Source organism: Pleuronectes platessa, chromosome 10, assembly GCF_947347685.1.
Source record: "Pleuronectes platessa chromosome 10, fPlePla1.1, whole genome shotgun sequence".
In the NCBI taxonomy this organism is placed as follows: Eukaryota; Metazoa; Chordata; class Actinopteri; order Pleuronectiformes; family Pleuronectidae; genus Pleuronectes; species Pleuronectes platessa.
This window is the reverse complement of record NC_070635.1, coordinates 19240037-19260336: the sequence shown is the minus strand read 5'-3', so window position 1 is coordinate 19260336 and position 20300 is coordinate 19240037. Positions and strand designations below refer to the sequence as shown.

The 20300-nt window shown below is 41.8% G+C and overlaps 1 protein-coding gene across 2 annotated transcripts in view; it reads right to left on the bottom strand.

Annotated features, from left to right (window-relative positions):
- Positions 1-361: 361 nt before the first annotated feature.
- Positions 362-20300, bottom strand: part of dyrk1b (dual-specificity tyrosine-(Y)-phosphorylation regulated kinase 1B) — a 46733-nt gene continuing 26794 nt past the window's right edge. For both annotated transcript variants that reach the window (XM_053433159.1, XM_053433157.1), the window contains exons 2-13: positions 12300-12466; positions 10176-10295; positions 9357-9545; positions 9064-9211; positions 7561-7710; positions 6923-7059; positions 6235-6381; positions 5768-5908; positions 5186-5306; positions 4260-4442; positions 2809-2912; positions 362-2621 (exon numbers count right to left, since the gene is read on the bottom strand). In XM_053433159.1, coding sequence (XP_053289134.1) covers positions 2106-2621; positions 2809-2912; positions 4260-4442; positions 5186-5306; positions 5768-5908; positions 6235-6381; positions 6923-7059; positions 7561-7710; positions 9064-9211; positions 9357-9545; positions 10176-10295; positions 12300-12368 — 2025 coding nt within the window. In that variant the 5' untranslated portion in view covers positions 12369-12466 and the 3' untranslated portion in view covers positions 362-2105. The remainder of the gene's footprint in view (positions 2622-2808; positions 2913-4259; positions 4443-5185; positions 5307-5767; positions 5909-6234; positions 6382-6922; positions 7060-7560; positions 7711-9063; positions 9212-9356; positions 9546-10175; positions 10296-12299; positions 12467-20300) is intronic.

Here is a 20300-nt window from a genome sequence, read left to right as displayed (position 1 = left end):
GGGCAGCACTTATTCCATCACACGTCACTCACACACTTGCGGCACAGGTGTCAGGTGAAGTTTGGGGATCAGTGTCTTGCCCAAGGAAGCTTAAGCACCGAGAATGATGGAGACTGGGATCAACCCGCTCCTAATGACTTGATGAGGTGGGTCATCTGGTAAATATTATTTGCAACCCACCTTCCTTTTTAGTAATAGCACCAGCACAGTAGAGATGTCATTTGTATCTTCTGCACCAGGCTGCTGGAGTCTTGTAGCTGTAAAGATGAATCCGTCTTTTTATTCTGAAGGTGAATGGGATGCTGCTGTTTCCCACTGAACTGAACATGTTGTCATACAGAAATCTGAGATGAAAGAATCATTGATTTAAAAGTGTGACCACGACCACTTCGTTTTTAATTAACATTAACATCTTAGACCACTGTTGTATTTGAGCAAGTTCAAAAGTTTTCAGTAGTAAATAAGACCAAATGAGGGAAAACAGTCATAATAATAATAATTAAAAAAATCAATTAGTCATGTTATGTTATATCCTGCTTTTCGTTGTTTTCCAAATTCTTCGTGTTTTTTCCCCAAATCCTTTGTTCATCTGTCTCGGTCAAACACTAGCTTTTGATTGGCTGTCTACCATTGGTTGTGTGACATATAACGTGTGTATTTATTCATATGATTATTTCACGTCTCATTCTTTTATCTAATAACGAACACATGAGGTGTCCATGGCTTAGCGTGGGTGGAGAGAGGCCAAGCATCAGAGCTTCATCCTGACCACACACAAGGTCATATTAGTAGGAAGAAAAGCGGAGATCTGATGTTTGTTTGACTTTGGTGTGCAAAAGTATACTCTTTATTCTTATTATATATCCAACTTTATTTTGCCCCAACCCCTCCCCTCCACCCAGCCCCCACAACCGGTGGCATTCCCATGTCACCAGTTACTGTCACTGTTACAATAGCCAATCAGAGCTCACCTGCAGAAAGAAGGCAACCAAACAAAGAAGAGCAGAAAAAAGGGTTACTTTCAGTTTGTTTTTTCTTGTTAAATAGTAATAAATACATTGAGATGCAGTGGTTCTTACTTTATCCTTTTCTCTTAAGCAGAAGGGTTAAAAAGTTTTTTTTTTTATTTCTGTTTCTATTTCTTTTTATTTCTTTAATTGATCTGTGTTGGATCTTTAGCAGCAATCCGGACCAGTTGTCATGGTGATTAGCAGCACAGAGAGGAGGAGCTGTCTGGAGGAGAAACACAACAGGAGGAGGAGGAGATGAAGAAGAGCGCGGGGAGAAGAGGAGGATGAGGAGGAGAAGGAGATCCCTATGAGCACCAGCACGGCATCAGTGTCCTGTCACCTTCTCCTCCCTCCACCTCCCTCCCTCTCTCCGTACTCTGTGACAACCAGGCGGGGAGCGACAGAGGGAGGACACAAACTCAAAGAAAAAGTGAGTTTAACACAGACACGAGAGAGAATCCATGAGTCCTGAATCACACATATGTTGGTGTTTTCTATCTTTGAAACCAGCTTCTGTCTTCTCGATGCAGCAGTGTGTGTATACGTACATAATACATATATATATATACACACTGTATACAAGTGTGTTTGTCTGTGTGTGTCAAGACTGCTCGTCTCTAAGAGCTGCAAATATAATTATGTCATAACTAACCGGTTTGAACATGAACATGTGCTCTCTGTCCACTTACAGCCACCATGTGGAGTAAAATGGAAAAGCATGGCTCCTCTCTCTTTCCTCTTCATCCTCCTCCTCCTCTCCAGGCTTAAACAACAACCAAGTAGAACACACAACTCCTCAAACCCGAGAAAAATCAAATATTAAACAACAATAATAATATTAATAAAAACAAACTTGTCACAATCATTCCTTTCCAATTACAGTTGCAACAAAAGACAACAAACTAAAACAGGATAAAAGGAGAGTTTTCCCAGCATCCTCCTCCTCCTTCCTCCTCCTCCTCCTCCTCTCATGCAGTACAAACTGTCTCCTTCAGCACAAAGTTCACCTCTTTGTCTCTGAACTCTGGCTGTATGTGTGTAGTTGTAGTAGTTGTAGTTAAAATTGTATGGCTTTAGGGCATGGTTCAGGTTTTATCAAGAATTGGCTGGCCCCTCGTCCGAGTCTGGCCTCCCTCTGCCCCCCGCAGCGGGGTTATTGTTGTTGGAGGCAGGGTAGTAGTCCTCAGGGGTTGGGGCTTGTGGCCCTGGGGCGGTGGGGGCCGTCCGAGTCCGGAAGGCAGACAGTCCAATTGGCAGAGCGAGGGGCAGGGAGGCAGAGCCAAATTGAGAGGCCTCCATGGAAGACACCGCACCCAGGTGGTGCAGCCCTAGGGACACGCCCACATCCATGCTGTCACTCATCTGGGGCGAGGATCCCTGCTGGCCCCCCCCTCCTCCGATGCCCGTCTGTCCGCCCTGCCGCAGGCCACGCCCACCGTTTCCGTGGTGGGAGTAAGTTGGGTGGGGGTGGTGGGGCGCATCCAGGAAGTGGCGCTGGTGTTGCTGGGAGGCAGCTGGCTTGTGGAGCAGCAACTGGGTGTATGCTGGGTCCTGACCCCCACCTCCACCATCACTGCCTGGCCACATCCTCATCTGCTGCTGGGAGGGAGCCTGGCGGGGGAGAGCCGAGACAAAAACACAGAAGTGAGACACATTCAGAGTCCTGCTCTGACAGAGGAACTTAAAGAAGCTTTTTGAGCAGGTCCAAATCACAGGTCAAGTTGGTGGAATGGGATTGGGATGTAAGATGTCACTTGAAGAGGTGTTGTGTTAAACAGTGATGCAATGCTGCTTATACCTGAGGGCTGGTCATCTCATAGTCTGAATGTGTAACAGCAGAGTTGTAGTAGCGGTTACTGTAGCGGTAGTTGCGGTTGTCATTGGAAGAACCACTGGAGCCACCTGTCGATAAAAGAGAGCAACATTAAACTCATACTGAGGTTGGCAGCTCTGACAGAAATTCATGAAATCATCTGATGCGACTTTTAAACACTCTTTGAAACATGATTACATGTGTGGATAAATCACAGATGCTTTTATTATGAGTCCTCTCGAGAGGATTCTCATATCTGCTTCTTGTTTCACTTTGTCTGGACTAAAGGAAAAAAAATCCTTGCACCTGTACTACTGGCCTATTCTGATTTAAACTGACGTATTACAAACAGAACTGGAAGTACAATAGTCTGACTGATGTGTGTATCACTGTTACTGATGTCAAAAGCTGTCCCTCAATTCAGCTGGTGCATCCTTAGGAGGCGGCACTCAAGGCAGATTTGTCTCACAGTGGCGCGACTAGAACTACACTGTCCCATTTGAAAGGCTCCCCTAAATGCAGCCGACAAATGCGTATTTCCGCCTCTGAGAATCGAATGCTCGAACAGGTGGACCCTTCCTGGCCAAACCTATCCCAGAATTCATTGCCCTTCAGTGATGAACCTTGTATGTATGTATCATCGTGTACAACTTCGGCAGCAGAACGAGCTGGGGATGCTGATTATTGAAGGCCTCTATAAACCTGTCTCATTATGGTTCGGCCTTCAAGGTCTAAACGGCCCACGAAGGAGGCGGTCTTCATGGGCCATGTGGGCCAAGTCCTCTGAAGGATGCAGCCCCTGAACTGAGACACAGCTAAAGGGAAGTCCAGCAGCACTTCACTGCAGCTTCACTCTTCCCCTCTGGTGTCGCACTAAGATCTGTTTATAAAACAAGTCATCTTACTTCAAAACATGATGAAGGAAACCTTTTCAGTTCACCCACATGGCATTTGTCTAGAATCACTGGATCCTGGGGCTGGACACCATAACACCACAAATGAACTGCACAAGGGTTCAGTCCATTCAGGTGTAGACTGGCTGTTTGTGGTCTTCTACAGCAACAGGTAAGCTGACTCCCTCTCCTTGAGGTAAATGGAATCCTCTCATTCTGAACAACCGGTTTTCAGTGGTCAGCAGGCAGCAGCTGGGTATCTACGTGTCTCTTCCCTTCTCAGCTACTTCACTAGACTAACACAGCTGGAGGAGACCTATTTCCCTCCATTTTCCCTTTTCATAGCACCTGGGACACTTAAAGATCCCAACTCCTTTCTTACTCCTTAGCAGGTTAATAAATAATACTAAAATCCAGGACAACTCGTTCTTTATCGAGATTTATCTTTTCTACTTAATCGGACAACTGAGATAGAGGATAGCCTAGTGAGAAACTGCAGATGGAGGATTCAAGAGTGTGTGGAGCAGGTGGTGTGTATTTTACCAGAGCTAGAAACAGAGCTAGTAGTGGAGGTTGAATGGGAGTGGTCCATGGCAGGAGAGGTGGATGTAGATGAACTGGTGTTGGTTCCTTCATCTGTCGTCTTCTTGAAGAAATTGTGCTGCAGGGCGTAGAATGGCGTGATGCGGCTTTTAGGGTCGTAGTCCAACATACGCAGGATCAGGTCTGGAAGAGGACAAAACATGACCACGATGAAGATAACATTTTGTAGTAGCTACAAGGAAACAGGAGGGAGCTGGATTGCTGCCTCACCTACTCTACACCCCCATGTTAGCCGAACATTCATTGCATTGGTGCACAAACAATAATCCATGTGGACTGTTTTGACTCTCCCTGATAAGCGGACAGTTGTTGTTAGTAGTTTCAACACAAACACTGGATTGGATGTCCATGTAAACGTGACTTATGACACCTCTTAAGTGACTGGGTGTCAACGTAGTTGAATTCACCAAAATAAATGATACTACAGACAGTTCCTCCCCAACTTCCATTTTAAAATTTGTACTACACTCTGTTGTGTAAGGAGATTCTCAGTCTTCCAGGTCATGTTTAGCAAAGAGAGGTTAAATCAAGGGCAACTGCATTCGGTTGTAAAATACATGAACTCATTTTACTTCTACTTTTAATTCTTCACTTTTGGAAAGGATCTCTTTGTCCCCACAGCAAATAGAAAAGAGGTTGATGGCTGTAACGCAGCCTGCCAACAGCAAGTTATTTTAAATGTCTGTCATGTACATGGATGTTTAAGTCCAGATATTCCTTTCATTGTCATATTCGTATTGGAATGTATACGTGACATGTTGGCTGTATTGACTGTACATCAACATTAATACATCTGGAAAGTATAAAAATATTAAAATGTCCTAATAATGTTTGGTTTGGTGTCCTCCACACTAACGCTGGTTTACCTTTAAACTTCAGGTAGTCACAGGGGGCGTGTCCTGGCTCCCCTGCCCTTCTGCCCCCTGGGCCCCCAGTCTCCACACCCAAAATCTCATGGAGACGCCGCGTGGCTGGGGGCTTATACTCCTGGAAAACACACAAATATTTCAGTACAGTCAAACATGAACTTAGTATCCTCCATTAAATCAAACAGAATAGACAAGTGGTGCAGGACTTGCTGCTCTAAAACACACACAAGCGCACTTCAACATTTCCGGCCAGCCATCTATACTGTTGGACGAGTTCTTCAGGAGAACAGTTCCCAGTGAAAACTATGATCTACGTCTTGTAGAGGTGGCTCTAATAAAGTATTTACAGCTTGGGATTTAAAGTCTTAAGTAACATTTGACTGCTTTCACAAGAACTTTTCACTGAGGTACTTTTGACTCTCACTTGAGCTTGGCATGGCAGTCCCATTGTGCTGGAGCAGACACCAAGTCCACAAAAACGTCAGTCCTTCTCATGCAAACCATCAGTGTTTCTGCATTTTAAAAGTGTAACTCTTCTGTCTGCTGTTTACAATTTCATATGGGACTAAAATCAAATACCTTTTTGATGTCCTTGTTCTTCTTCACTGTCCACAGACCATCTGAGAGCTTGTCAAAATACTTCCTGGCTTTAGGAGCTGCATCTAGCATGTGGCTGGGTGGGACCCCCAGAACCTCCACAATCTTATTCATCTGGTCAACCTGCACGCACACAAACACACACAATTAGTATTTGTATTGTCCAGAACATGTGGCTTATGGTGTCGACATACTGCAACACACATATTCAGCATCCTGAATACATATTCACTAATTATTAAGTCTTGGGAAACAATCTAAAAAAGAATCTATATTGTTTAAATATAATATACAGTATATATCAGGTGCGAATAGAAAACACATAACCCACTTCTTCCCTTCCTGTACAAGCAAACTACAGCCTGGGAACATGTTGAAAGACATGTTAACATGGATAATACTGAATCCTCTCCAGCCTGACTCGTGCTTTATAGCAGCGTTACTTTTACCTCATTGGAGCCACTGAAGAGAGGCTCTCCTGTGTGCATCTCCACCAGGATGCATCCCAGAGACCACATGTCGATGGCCAGGTCATATGGCATTCCCAACAGAACCTCAGGAGAGCGGTAGAACCTGCTCTGGATGTACTGATAGATCTAGGAGCAGGACGAGAGAGGAGGGGCAGGAGATTAGGGACAAAGCACTAACTTATCAGTTCATCTGCCCACTGTCAGTTAATCGTGTATTTGTTCTGTCTATAAGATAGCAGATAAATGTAAAAACTCCCTGCCATGTCTCCCATGGCCTAAAATATCAGGGTGTTTTTTTTTTCTTATTTAAAGTTTAAACTCAAATGAATTCACTTAACTATAAGGTACAAGGAAAGGTATCAGAAACTGTTGGGAGCAAATGTTTAGTGTTTTTGCTTAACAATTATTGCACAATTGATTCATGTTCTGAATCGTTGCCGACCCATTTTCGGTTATTCGACTAAAGAAGAGGTAACATCCAGTAGATTCAGATCAATTCACCTCTAACTTATTTCTTCCTACTTTGCAACTTGAACTGTACTGTAACTACGAAATGTGTATGATATCGTGCATTTATTCACCTAGCATCAAAACCACAATGGCGAAATGTTAAATAGTATTTGACAGTCATAGGAAGGTGTGTGGATGTTTATGTGAGTGAATTCACCCTCTGTCCAAGCTGGCAGGAGGATCCAAAGTCGACTATCTTGATGGCAGATCTCTTGGGGTTACACAGCAGGATGTTCTCCGGTTTCAGGTCGCAGTGAATGATTGACAGCTCCGGAGTGGCCAGGAATAATAATGCTGTGTACAAAAACAGACATTTCTCTTATTTTCCTCATTGGGACCACATTGCTTACAATGTTTAATGCATCTTGAAATAACTTTATTAGTGGGTGTAAACAATACTTATAACCCGACCTCTTTTGATATGATATATATATATATAATATTTAGAATTGTAGCTGCAATAAACCTTTATTTATTGACATAAGTAATGAAAACTCACATGGAATGGGAACAGGTAACTGTCGAAGATCTTCTATCATCATTCTGATATACAGTGAAGTTCAAAACCCTTGACATCATTTTTCCATTAAAGTGAGTGCGTTCAGAGGCCCCTGTATAATTAATTCCTACATTTTCTCCTCTGTCTTACCGAATGGCATCTGACCAAAAATATTTTTCGGTGCTGTTGTGATTATGTATTAAAACTGTAATTTTTCTTTTTGCCACTTGGGGGCAGATCTCAACAACAAACAAAAAAAAGCCATGAGCCTTATGTTGGTGTTTCCATGCTCCCACCTGTACAGAGCTGCTGTGCAAATTTCCTGGTGAGGTTGAGGGAGACTCCTCTGAAGTTGGTGTTCCTCAGCAGATCGTACAGGTTGTAGCTCAGCAGCTCAAACACCAAACAGAGATGGTTCCTAAACATAAAGTGACGCTTCAGGTGGACTGCACACCCACGTGCGCACACACACGCACACACACACACACACACACACACACACACACACACGGACAAGATGAGGGACAGACACAGACAGATGGGGAAAAAGAAGTATGGTTAATATAGACACTGACAGTGAGAACTGGACATCAACATTAACATGACCTCTATCAATCTTCTGGCTTTTGGATGCACAGCAAGTCACATTTTATCAGATTTCCCATTAAGGAAGAAAAAAAAGTTGTTATAAGAGTTCTCGGTTAAGTCATTAATTGAGACTTGCCATTACTGACTCAAACCAATATATTACTGTGGACATGTATGTGTAAGTTTGATAGAAAATAATTGAAAAAGTAACTCGAGCTGCATTACTTTTATTTTTTCATAACAAAAGAAACCCTTGCTTCTTCTGGAGCTTTAAGCGAATTCTCAGTCTTTATCAGTGGATGAGTGAAGTATGTTGATGACAACTATTTTCTCCATTGCAATAGAGCAAACTCCACTTCTGAGGAAGACTGTGACATTTGTCATCAACAGTAAGTGGACCTTGAGTTACTATTCTTTATTTGGATAAATGTCTGCCTCCAACAATAAGATTGAACTTTGACACTTTGTTATACTTCATAGGCTGTGTATTATACAACAAGTTTCACAGAGGTAAATATCAGAAGTCACGTTGGGAGTTTTCTTCATTTCCTCCAGACAAGGTTTTTGTTTCCATAAGGAATATTTGATGAATCTCAGAATGTTGGTGATAAATAAAGGTGACATATTTTACTGCATATTGTAGATCTGTCCACGCAGAGCCACTCACAGTATTGGGCTGTTGTTTTTGAAGCACTTTAAGACCGACTCATGAAACGCTGTGCAGTGTAAAACACATGAAAATGGACTGAGCCCTAAAACCACCTGTGTAGACAACTCATTATACTTTTCCCTCTTTATTGAGGACCATCATCGAAATTTACTTTAAACTTTATTTTTGAGCTCGACAATTTCAATGTATTTTTGGACTGTTTACTAATGTCTACTGAAGAATGGTAATAGTGTGATGTGACTGTCAGTGATACTCTGTCAGAGTCATGTGGATTGACACATTTATAGAAACAGAAGTGCATCAGTGACAGACATCTAATAACACTTCACAGATGCTTCATGCCTTGCAGCTCATGTGCTGCCAGAATGAGTGTGACTACAATGCATGTACTATGAGCACATATCAAAATTTTTAAATTTCTTTCAATTTAATTCAATACCCAGTGTGAACACATGTATATGCAGACAACCATTTTAATGCAACAAGAGCGTCAGTTGCACCCACTTCACTGTAATGTGTGTTGGCGTCTTGTTCATCTTACCTATGTAATATTTCATCTCAGTGTCATGCTTGTTCATGAGCTCCAGCAGGCGCAGTTCAATCTGTGCCTGGTTTAGAAATGCCTTTTTGTTCTTAATGATCTTTATGGCAACCCATTCCTGCTCATGGTGGTCATAGGCCTTCACCACCTGTAAACAGACATCAACAACAGTTTACATCATGTCACGATACAAACATTTACTCACAGTTTTTCATTTTCTTCACGTGACAAGAAATTAGTCAGAATGATTGTTGGACTTTGGAATGTAAATAACGTGTTAAGTTAGTCCATACCTGTCCGAAGGAGCCCTTCCCGATCAGCGAGTCTATCTCATAGCGGTCCAGCCACTTCTCTCCATTTTTCACAATATAGTCATAGTTGTCGTCATCATAGCCATCGTTGTAGACTTTTCTCTCCTTCTTGGTGCTGCTGTCCTCTGGGGGGACCTGCTGGGCCCGCCGCTTCTTCTTAGTATAGTACACCTGTGGATCAAAGCACAGAAAAAGTTCACAGCACAGAAAACGAAAACATCTTTCTTCAATTACCTTTAATTAGTTACTTAACTTGTTCTTCTAATTGTAGTGCGGGTTAGCACATCATTCTCTCAATACCGAGAATGGTAATCTATTTGTATTCCTTATCAAAATGTGTAACATTTGTTTTTGTAGTCTCTCTCAGCTGAGCCTTCAGACATTCACAGGTGTTGTGACACGTTCACCATCGCACCTGTGGTCATTGCAAGTTGCAGGATGTTTGGAGTGTTTTTTTGCACATCACACATTCTTTCAAATTAATGCAATGCTTTATTACCTTGATAAAATATTAAATACACTAGTTGTATGATAAGGTATGACTTGAGCTACACGGATATTACTACAATGGACCAACTTAAGTGTCCAAAGTCATTGTCCTCTTAGACCATCATTTCTAAGATCTCACGCAGCCAATAACAGTTACATAGAACCCTGAAGCATTGGCCCCTTTGTGTTGAAAAGCACCTTCAGGTCTGTTTGGTTCAGTTGTTCCCCAACCATAAACCCCCTGGTGGTGGTGAAAGAGTAATTCAAACAAATAAAGACAAATGCAAACACATAAAACGGTGTGTGTGTTACCTCATTGATGTGCTTGTAAGTTTTGATGAGGTCAACAGAGAGTTTCCTCAGTGGGGCGCTGGCAGGGTCTCTGAAACTAGGGGGGATCCTCCGCTGGAGTATGGTCATATCAGACAGCACCTACAGAGAACAGCAACATTGCAATTAGTGACGATTTATTAATACTTACATTTGTTTATGACAATCAATTCCAACTAGCGTTAGCACCAGAGTGTGTGCCACATTGTAAAAGACAAAAGCAAAAACTCTCAACATTTAAATCAGATATCAAAGACATATATACTGTTTAACATGGGCTAATATAAATTGAGTAATCGATGAGATATTCCACCTCCTTTCATGAAGAGTGCAAAGTCAGATTCTTACTCCATTAATCTACTAGGTATTGTAACTGCTTTAGGGTTATTTTTTCAAAATTACTACTGCGGTGTCAATTTAAATTACGATACAACAATTATCTAAGCTAAACAATTTTTTTTCCAGGAATGTTAAATCACGTGCTGTTGACTATAGGTTTACAATAAGTACAAGTATTTTAGTATAGTGTCCCTTTTTTAATTGTTTGGTTATTTTAATCAATAATGTGCAATGTGTATCAGTCCTCACTGTACCTCATTGTTATCTGCTGCTCATATTCATGTGCTGCGCATCTTTTGGTTACACTCAAGAATTTGATTTAAATTTCCAGTCTGACCATAGCTAAAGTGAAGATGGTGGCTTGTGTTGTCAGCTGATGGCCAACTTAACTGAGCCTATACAAACACGGAAATTCCTCTAATTTAGCTGTGTTTATCAAATTTACTTCAACTGCTCCACTGGTGTGAGGAAGCACCTTCGTTCTTTCAGGAGGTGAGTTTAGGCTGCAGAGGCACGGATGCAGGACAAATACAAAGAGCTGAGGTGTTCGTTGTATTTGTGGTACACAGGCAATGCAGTGTGCCGTAAACAAAAGAGGTAAGAAGAAGCAACCTTGTTGGAGTCAAAAGCTATTCTTGACTCAACCCAAACAACTTGAAAACAATTATTGCACCTCCCACAGCAACCTGGAAAAACAGTTATGAACCTTTTTCAAACCCACGGATGACATGTGATCAACAAATTCCCATGACCTGTGGATTATGTTTGAGAGGATAAAAACTTGCTCTGTAAGTTCTCTGCAGCCAGAATAAAAACCAGCCTTACTCTTCCTGGATCTGAGTTGCTTTTATCCTGAACTATGCAACAGCAGCTTTCCCAGGCAGAGGTGAAAGAGGTAGCAGCAAGCAGAGGGAGGGCGCCTGCCATGCTTGTAAATCGGAATTCAACTGGTGGCTCATCTTGTGGCCACGTCGACCACAGAAACTGCCGAGATGGCAACGATACAGCTACTGCGACTTCACTGACTTATACACTTCCTTACCAGCAGGCAATAAGCTACCTTAACAAAACTAGTTAGCAAAGCTAGTTGTCTTGCTACAGTGCCCTTGAACCTATAACCTATTGGATGGCTGCAGTCTGTTGTGTAAAGGCTGGTAGGACTGGACATGGATTGGAGCCACTGCAGCTATAGTGCACTTTGCTGCTGCCGATTCAAACTACAGAACACTGGCGTTGCCTGAGGCGACTGCTCACTGCCTGAAAGCACCATAAGTATTTCCATGTAGAGGGACATGGTGTGGGTGGGGCATTTGCATACTGATGTTAACCGTGATTACCATGGCAATCAACAACACTTGTGACTTCTAACTTCAAAGCATTAGTATAATGGGTGCATTTTCTAATTCATATCCACAGAAAAAAACAAATGACGATAGAATACCTACAACGATAGCGGGCACAAATCTAGTAAGCAGAAATTAAATGCTAACTTTATTCAACTTCTGGACAAAATATCAATGCAGCAATATATCTTACTTTTGACTCAGGAGATATGATTATCAATATGTTGGCGCCAAATTTTGATATTTTGATATACAGTTTGGACTTTTGCCAGTTTATGGATATTTTATATTATAATGATGGAACATGTGGGTATTGTCATGTTACAGTTTGTTTGTATAAGCCATTAGAAACTAACATAAGACTGCACTTTACATCTTTAGGGGTGTGTGTGTGTGTGTGTGTGTGTGTGTGTGTGTGTGTTACCTGCTGCTGCTCGGCCATGGAGTGGATGGAGCTGAAGGTGGGGTGTGTATGTGTGTGCTGGCTGGTCATGGCTGGCTCAGCGAGGGAGAAGCCCTGGGCAGTGGAGGAGGAGGAGGAGGAGGAGGAGGAGGAGGAGGAGGTGGGCGGACATCCTGAGCTGCTTACACCTGAGAAGGAAGAGAGAGATAGAGAGAGAGAGAGAGATGATCAGAGAGGGAATCTCCAACATTTTAAACCACCTCTCTGCCTCCATCTTTGGTACAACGCACCTACTGCATATCAGCTTTTGCGCCATAATTGAACAGAAACCAAAGGTCCATCACAACACAATCAAATACATTGATTATTGCTTTCTATATTGCCCATATATATTGTACAAAATACACAACGAATATCCAAGCGCATAAAATGGACAAGTGCAAGATGCATCAGAGGACTTTCAGATTTGCATGCTTATTTCAAGCTAGATCCCAACTGATGCTGACGTTTTGAGCACGATAACACTTTTAATATTTACTTAAACCACCTGTTAACAATGTATCCAGTTTTTAATCTTCAAACAACATAAATAACTCTGATAAACACCCTTAAATCTGATCATTGAAGAGCTGATATGTACCGACTATGGTGTCTACCTGTCAGTGCTCTCTACCAAGTACTGCTAAGTCAATATCAGACAAACCTATCTGGGAGTTAAACAAACATTGGCTAAATTCACAAATTAGCAAATTAATCTTGAAATGTTTCTGGGTTGTTCCTTAAGTCTTTATCCTCACATTGAAGAGACAGCAGGATCAGATGGAGGATTTACTGACTTGCCAGGTTTGTACAAGTAAAAATCTATACTCAGACTTCCATTTACAATGGGGAACTAAACAAAGCTGCAGTCCACAATCCTCTCTGCTCTTTTAGGCAACTAACGTCCCTCCGAATGAACTGCATTTATTTAATTAATTATTACGGACACCATTTAGTTACAAAGATCTTTGACTGCTGCCAATCTCTTTGTGTTGACAGTACACTATAGTTGACTTTTAACACGCAGCTAACATTCAACTGGATTAAGAGGCTAAACTGAAATAAACAATCTATTCTATGCTTTAGTGTTTTAAAATGTTGCCTGGTGTGTGTTACTTCCGTTGTGGGCTACTAACATGAACATTACATTTTATCAATCTTGTCACATAATGGATTCAAACTAAGACTCATCATTTAATAATAAAACTGCAACCGGCACTTAATGTTTTGCTTTGCAAATGTGGAGGGCCAGTTCAACGTGCCCCATGAGCTGCTACAATGGGCGAACAATGTGTGGAGCAAACCATGGGGAACACACTCGAATCAATAGTTTGGTGGTCGGCTTGATAATATCACACTTTCATAGGCCAGAGTTTGGAATAAGAATTATAATTTTAGCTATTTCCAAACCTCACTGTGTTGTTCTGGTCCTTGTCTTATATCATTCATACATTCACAGTGTCTGTTGGACAAAGTCTGTGAATGGCTTGGGCCAATGACATCAACCAAAGCTCAGTGGAGTTGGGAGTCAGAAAACCTGGAATTCATTCAATGAATGCACTGATTACCGATAAGAAAAACACTGAAACGTTTTGAGTGTGTTGTGAAATAGGTGTCAAAGGAAAGAGATCTCACAAGAGATAGGGCGAAGAGTTGTTGATCGGCATAAAGTTTGAAAAGATTACAAATTACTAGAAGTGTTCGTCCAGCAAAGATGACTCCAAATGCACAAAGCAGAATGATCATTTAAGTACAAAAGAAGCTCAGGGTAACAGCTAAAGGTTTAAAGGAATCACTTTAGAGCTGGTTTGACATCGCTGTTAATGAGTCAACCACACACCTCATGGAGCAAGACACAACAGAGAAAGCTGCTCCTCTCTAAAAAACCATCAGTGCACCTAAAGTTTGTCAAATAGGAGCTTGACTCTCCACAAAGTGACTGTGTAAATGTGTTGTGCACAGATGAAGCTGAGGGGGGTTGTTTGAGAGGAAAATGCAGCACTATGTATAAAGTAAGAGTGGAAGGGTAGACCAGCATCAAACATTACAATGGTGAAGTACAATGGAGGGGACAGCCTGATGTCTGGATTTGCTACCTCTGCCGGGACAGCTCAGCATCATCAAGGAGAAACTAGATTAACATAAGTGGAAGATCAGTAGAAGATGTTGATGCAGAGGTGAATGCAAATACCAAAGTGAATCTACAACAGAACAAACTCGGCCAAGGAAAATCCACCTGTTGGGAGTCAAGAGTCTAGACCTTACTCCAACAGAGAAGCAGATGTTCACACAAGACATGGCAACAACAAGCCTGGCCTGCAGCAGCTCTGTAAGGAGATTGGTCCAAAACTACTCCTGAACGCAGATCGGATCCACAGTTTGGGGAGGAGCTTGTCTGAAGTTACTGAAACCAAGGGTCCAAGGGTCACCAGTGCTCAGTTCTGTAGACTAACAGGCAAGTTTCCAAAAGAGGCTGACTCAGACAAAAACAAAAGAGCAAGCAGACATTACTCTTCCCTTTCCTCCTAGGAGAACCTGAAAATGTGTACGTGCAAATGAATCACTGTTGACACCTGTATCACTCTCACTTAAATGACTGCAAAGCTCCATTTTAGTTAACAATAGGTTTTCCTCAGCTTGATAGGCACAGTAATGAAAGAAATGGCTTATGGCTTCACTGTGAAGTAGGAGAGCAGGAAAAAAATGTTTGCAGTGCAATAGTAATAGATGCAAAAGTAAAAAGAGCACGAGAAGACCACATCAGAAAACTGTTTTCTGAAAGTAAGAACAAAAAGTACAAACTTGTCTCCAAACCACAGAGATTCAGGTGCAAGCTGCGATATTGAGATGTGACCAACAGCCAGTTTTCTATCCATTCCCTTGCATGACCACAGATGAAGAGCCCGTCAGTTTAGTGCAAGAAACAGCTTGGTTTAGGATTCCAGTGCGGACTGGCCCTGATACCAAGCACGCTGACAATATTGAGGTCGGAGCAGCTAAAGCAGGCTATACAGTGCCTTTGGGAAAAGGCTATTAGATGGACAACCTCAGATTTACATAGGTTTAGATGAACAAAAGCCAGTTAGTAATGCAGAGCTCCTGCCCTCTGTGAGCGGTGCCACTGCTCTCTGTTCTCGTCAAAGTAAGAGAGATTTCAGGGGGGCCAAATTAGGTCTATTTTTATGCTAGTAAAACATAATTCAGGGCAGACACTCTCAGTGAAGATGTAAGAATAACCTTTGTAATTATAGGTTCCTCACCACGATTATCTTCCATACATGGTGTAGACAGCTCTATTCAGCACTTTACATATTTTTCCAAATGGCTCCCTGAGATTCTAAATAGAGCTCTGTGGCTAAATGAGGATCTGCTTGAGCAGCTTTGAACCTCTGTGTTACACTGCATGTTTGTACTTTGTTCTGTTGTGTGATGAGGTAGAGAAAGTAATCCAATCACAGTCACTGGGACTGTTGTGGTGCTCTGGGTCCTGGCCTGCTTACAGACATGACACTGCTGGAGAGGGAGAATATCTGCCTAGTACTGAGAAATCTGCACCGTCTCTTTAAGAGACCGAGAGGCACTCACAGCACTTCCTCAATCTGGCATCCCCCTTCTTGTGCTGCCATTGGTTGGGGCCCCCTCTTTCTCTGTCAGCTGATTCGCTGTTGGTATCTAAGGGCTGGCTGGCCAGCACTCTATAAATAAACCCAGTGCTGTCTCAGCAACCACCCTACAATACTCATTAGCTACTTCTCTCTCTCCTCTTCCGCCTCTCTCCTGCTAAGCAAGTAGCTTCCAATAGCAGGCCTGGCTCTCAGCAGCAGTCTGACATACTCTCCCCTAGCAACCCAACCCACCCTACCAGCCGTGTTCTCCTCCCCCTTTCCTTCATCATCCTTCCTGCTTTCTGAAAAACCTCTCTACATCTGATTCTGCTCCTCTTTATCCATCTATCATTCATACATCCCTTCATTCTTCACTCCTATCTTCCCTCCTTCAATGACTGCTCAATAGGTCTCCACAAGAGACATCTTTTCTTTTCCTGCAGACTGTTTCATCTCGTAATCAGTGTTGTGTTGATGCACAATGATGTAACAATATTAAGGGCAATAGTGAGGAGTCACTCCAGGCAGCACATCAACACACAGTACAATCACAATCAAACACTTTCTGCTCACAAGTTCTTAGATAATGAAATATATCTGTGAAACAACTGTTGTGCACCACGGCCTTGACGAATGGTCTCTTCACCACCAGCGTGTTCTAGGGTTAGGAAAATTAAATCGGGTACAAACCACATACCGGTTTCTACACGGGCAATACCTACCTTACTGAATCACGACGCAGATTTCGGTGCGGCATTTCGTTGCCTTGGCTATATACTGAAATATTCGCACTGCTTACAGGCAACATAAACTTCACCGCATATGTCTAGTTAACATTATACTTAACTCTGGTGTCGACACACTCTCTACATAGGTCTGGCATGATAGTGCTATATAACGATAGCCTAGTAGCTACCTCAAACTCGATAACAAATTGCCTAAAGTTACACGGCCGTATTTCACGCAAAATTATTCCAAATCCAGAACGTGCAGCAAATATCTGAGCAATACCCGAGAACGGGAAACTGGCTGCTGCTGCTCGGTAACGGGAGTTTGTAGAACTGGTGGTGGTTTGCACCTTGTTGTTCACAATCCGCCAGAAAACCGAGAAGAAGGGAGGGAGGGACACAACAAACATAACGCCAATTTTGAATCACATGGGCGACATTATAAAGCTAAGGGAGACACATCAAAGAATTTTGGATATGGAGGTCATCAGAACCAAACATTGTTAACTGATAATATAATAGCATACAGTATATGCTGAAGTCAGGCATTTGAATAAAAATGAAAACTAAGTTATTACAAGCTAAATGTAATATATTCTTAAATATTCCTCAATGGCATGGTGTTGTATTTACATCCTGCCAAGTCTCAGCTACTTTCAGCTTCCTGTGCTCACATATACAGTATTCTAATACACATAGATTCCCAATGAAACTGTGAGACATTTACACTGTTTACTGTGTCTGACAACAGAAAAAGTATAAAAAAGTGACTGAAACATGGCCCATTAACACGAAACGTTACTCAGCAGTCATTGCTCTGCTCTGCCAAAATCCTGATCTGTAACAGCAGCATTTATATCTGCAGAAATCCCCAGACACATAAGTTAAAGAAACATCTGTGCTGTGATTTCAGCTGTATTTACATGTACTCTGATCAGTCCAGGAGAAAGTTAAGAGCTTGTTCAGCGTCATGTCACCTGCTGTGTGGTCAGTTGAATGAGACAAAGAGAGAAAGATATACCCATGAAGGTGAAAACTGACATCACGCTCCCACAACAACACTGCTGACTGTCTTCGACAAAAAAGTAGCTGCGGTTTGTACAAAAAGGCCAGAGATTTGGGTGCTTTTTGAAAATTCCTTAGAGTTGTAAAACAGTTAGTAAATCTAGAGGCAAATGTGCTTAGATGGAAACACTAATTGTAAACAACCCCAAATGCTAATTTTGAACGAGTAACAGCCAATGAGGAAACACTCGCCCACCTGTCCAATGGGGCAGACCAATGACTCATCCGTCAGGGACAGTTGCTGGCCTCTCTGTTACCATCCAGCCCAAAAACAACATACATCTAAGACAGATGGCAACAGGACTGAAGTGCTTCATCCCCAGTTTGAACCCAATGAACTCAACTTCCACTCTGGACCATAGACTACATAAAAAGATGTAAGACATGGCAGCTCGACAAAAGTGAAGCCAAAACTTCACGATCACCCAATGATGGCAGAGTGCAGTTAAAGTCATAAAGCCCTCCACCTCCATGTTAGTTGATAGGACACGGGTCAAAACTTGAATTTGAATTACTTATTTGAGGCTTTAGGAACGGATGAAATGTCATGATTGAGATCTGAGACCTACACGATTGTTCCAGCGCATGTATCGGCGCGACAGCGACACTGAGGCTGCTTTTTATAACTAAGCGGTGCGACCAGACACATACACTTCAACAGCAGCATTGAACCATCTTAAGCATAAACCAATCGGATCTTACCACAATGTTTCAGACATTATCGCACGATAACATGTCACATACATGCCTTTAATAAGAAACCAGGTTTCTCGCGTTCCATGGAAACACTATCCCCAATGACCTAGAATACTAGCATGCACAGGAACATTAAGCTTTGACCTAAAATATGCAAAGATTAAAATGCATTACTGCAAACATAAATGGATGTAATAAAGGTGTGTAATGAGGTCACAATCTGTGTGAGTTGAAAACATTTCAAAATTAACCATGAATATGCAACATTCTCTTAAAGAGGAAGTTTGACTGAATCCGTATCTGAGCAGTCAAACACCATTAGATAACAGCTAATACCTGCATAGTTGGCAGTTTGTGTTTAAAGGTTAAAAACCTACATGAACACACCACACAGAAGTTATTAAAGAACTGCACAATATTCATCTATATCCACAGCCTTACACATCCAATGCAGGTGACATCAGGATTAAGATTAAATTGTGGTGGTGGTGAGGAAAAATTTCTAATCCACAGGTTTACTTTAAGTACATGTATCAGTGTATTCGAGCAGGAGTATTCTGTTAGTACTAACATTAATATGTATATACACATACTGTACAAATACAATGCCATACCGAAATCTGTAGGATATGTGTTAAGTTAAGGGTTCCACTATACCAGCAGCCAGCCAGTGTTCTTAAAGAACTTTAAAGCCCAAACAAACAGAAGAAATCTCATTTGCACAGCTGAAACTGCTGAAACTGGTGAGTGATCAAATAATGTTTAAATGTCAATACCCCTGAAGTAATTTCGCTTCCTGGCAGCAATGCCAGTTCACCTGAGTCAGGCCATTGCCAACCTGCATCAAAGCCAGGTGGAGGAGGAGGATTTGCTGATGTATGCTGGCCTATTCAAAGAAACCCCCCTAACCAGGTGTGTTGGCGTGGGAGGGGCATTACAGCAGTGCAGGGCACTTTCATAATAATAGAGTGAGTGTTTAAACCTGGTTGAAATGTGTAGACAGCACCTGAACTTATTAAAGCTTCATTGCTCAGAACGTAGAATATGGTGCGGTGTGCTAGATCACAAAACAATTATTCAAATGTAACTTATCCAAAACCAGCAGACAATGCCAACAAAATATGTTGAAATGTTTCTTTTTCTTTGTCCAACAAAATGACAATATCAGGGAAACATATGTTTAATTACCTATTGACTAGCCTATATGCTGATACCAATGTACAGTATGTATGATACTGGCGGACAACATGGGACTTTGATACACACTCAGTTTTTTAGGCACATCTAGCTAAGAACAATGCTGCCTTCATTTAATGTTTTGTTCTTAATAGTTTGAGGTTGTGAATTCATCTTTACAGACTGTGGAGGATGTATTTTGCATTGCTATTGAATGATAAGGAAAGTTGCTAAAAGTAAGTCTAGCCTTATTGACAGAAATGTGGTGGGTTAAATATTAGAAATACTATTATTGCCAACACCAAGTTCATTTCAATGACACAACCTTCACCAAGTCCCAATGGTTATTCAGCAGACTGACCCTGCTCTACACAAACTGCCTGACCACGCTTAGCTAGTGACAATCTTGACTACAGTCCTTGAGCACGAAACTACTCCAGTGACTAATTTTAAATACAATTAAAACAAATCAACTACATGTTGCCATCCCTTAGGACAATTAGAAGACTGAGTCCAAATCTCACATGAGGAGAAGTGATGTTTGGCCACTTGTTAGCAACAGACATGTTTAGTGAGTAAATATATACTGGTTTTCTATTTTTCATTGCTTTCCTATGTATGTTGTATTTATTGCGTTTTTATGTTTCTATGTTAATTGTAAGCACCAATTACCAGAGCAAATTCCTTGTAGGTGTAAACCTACTTGGCAATAA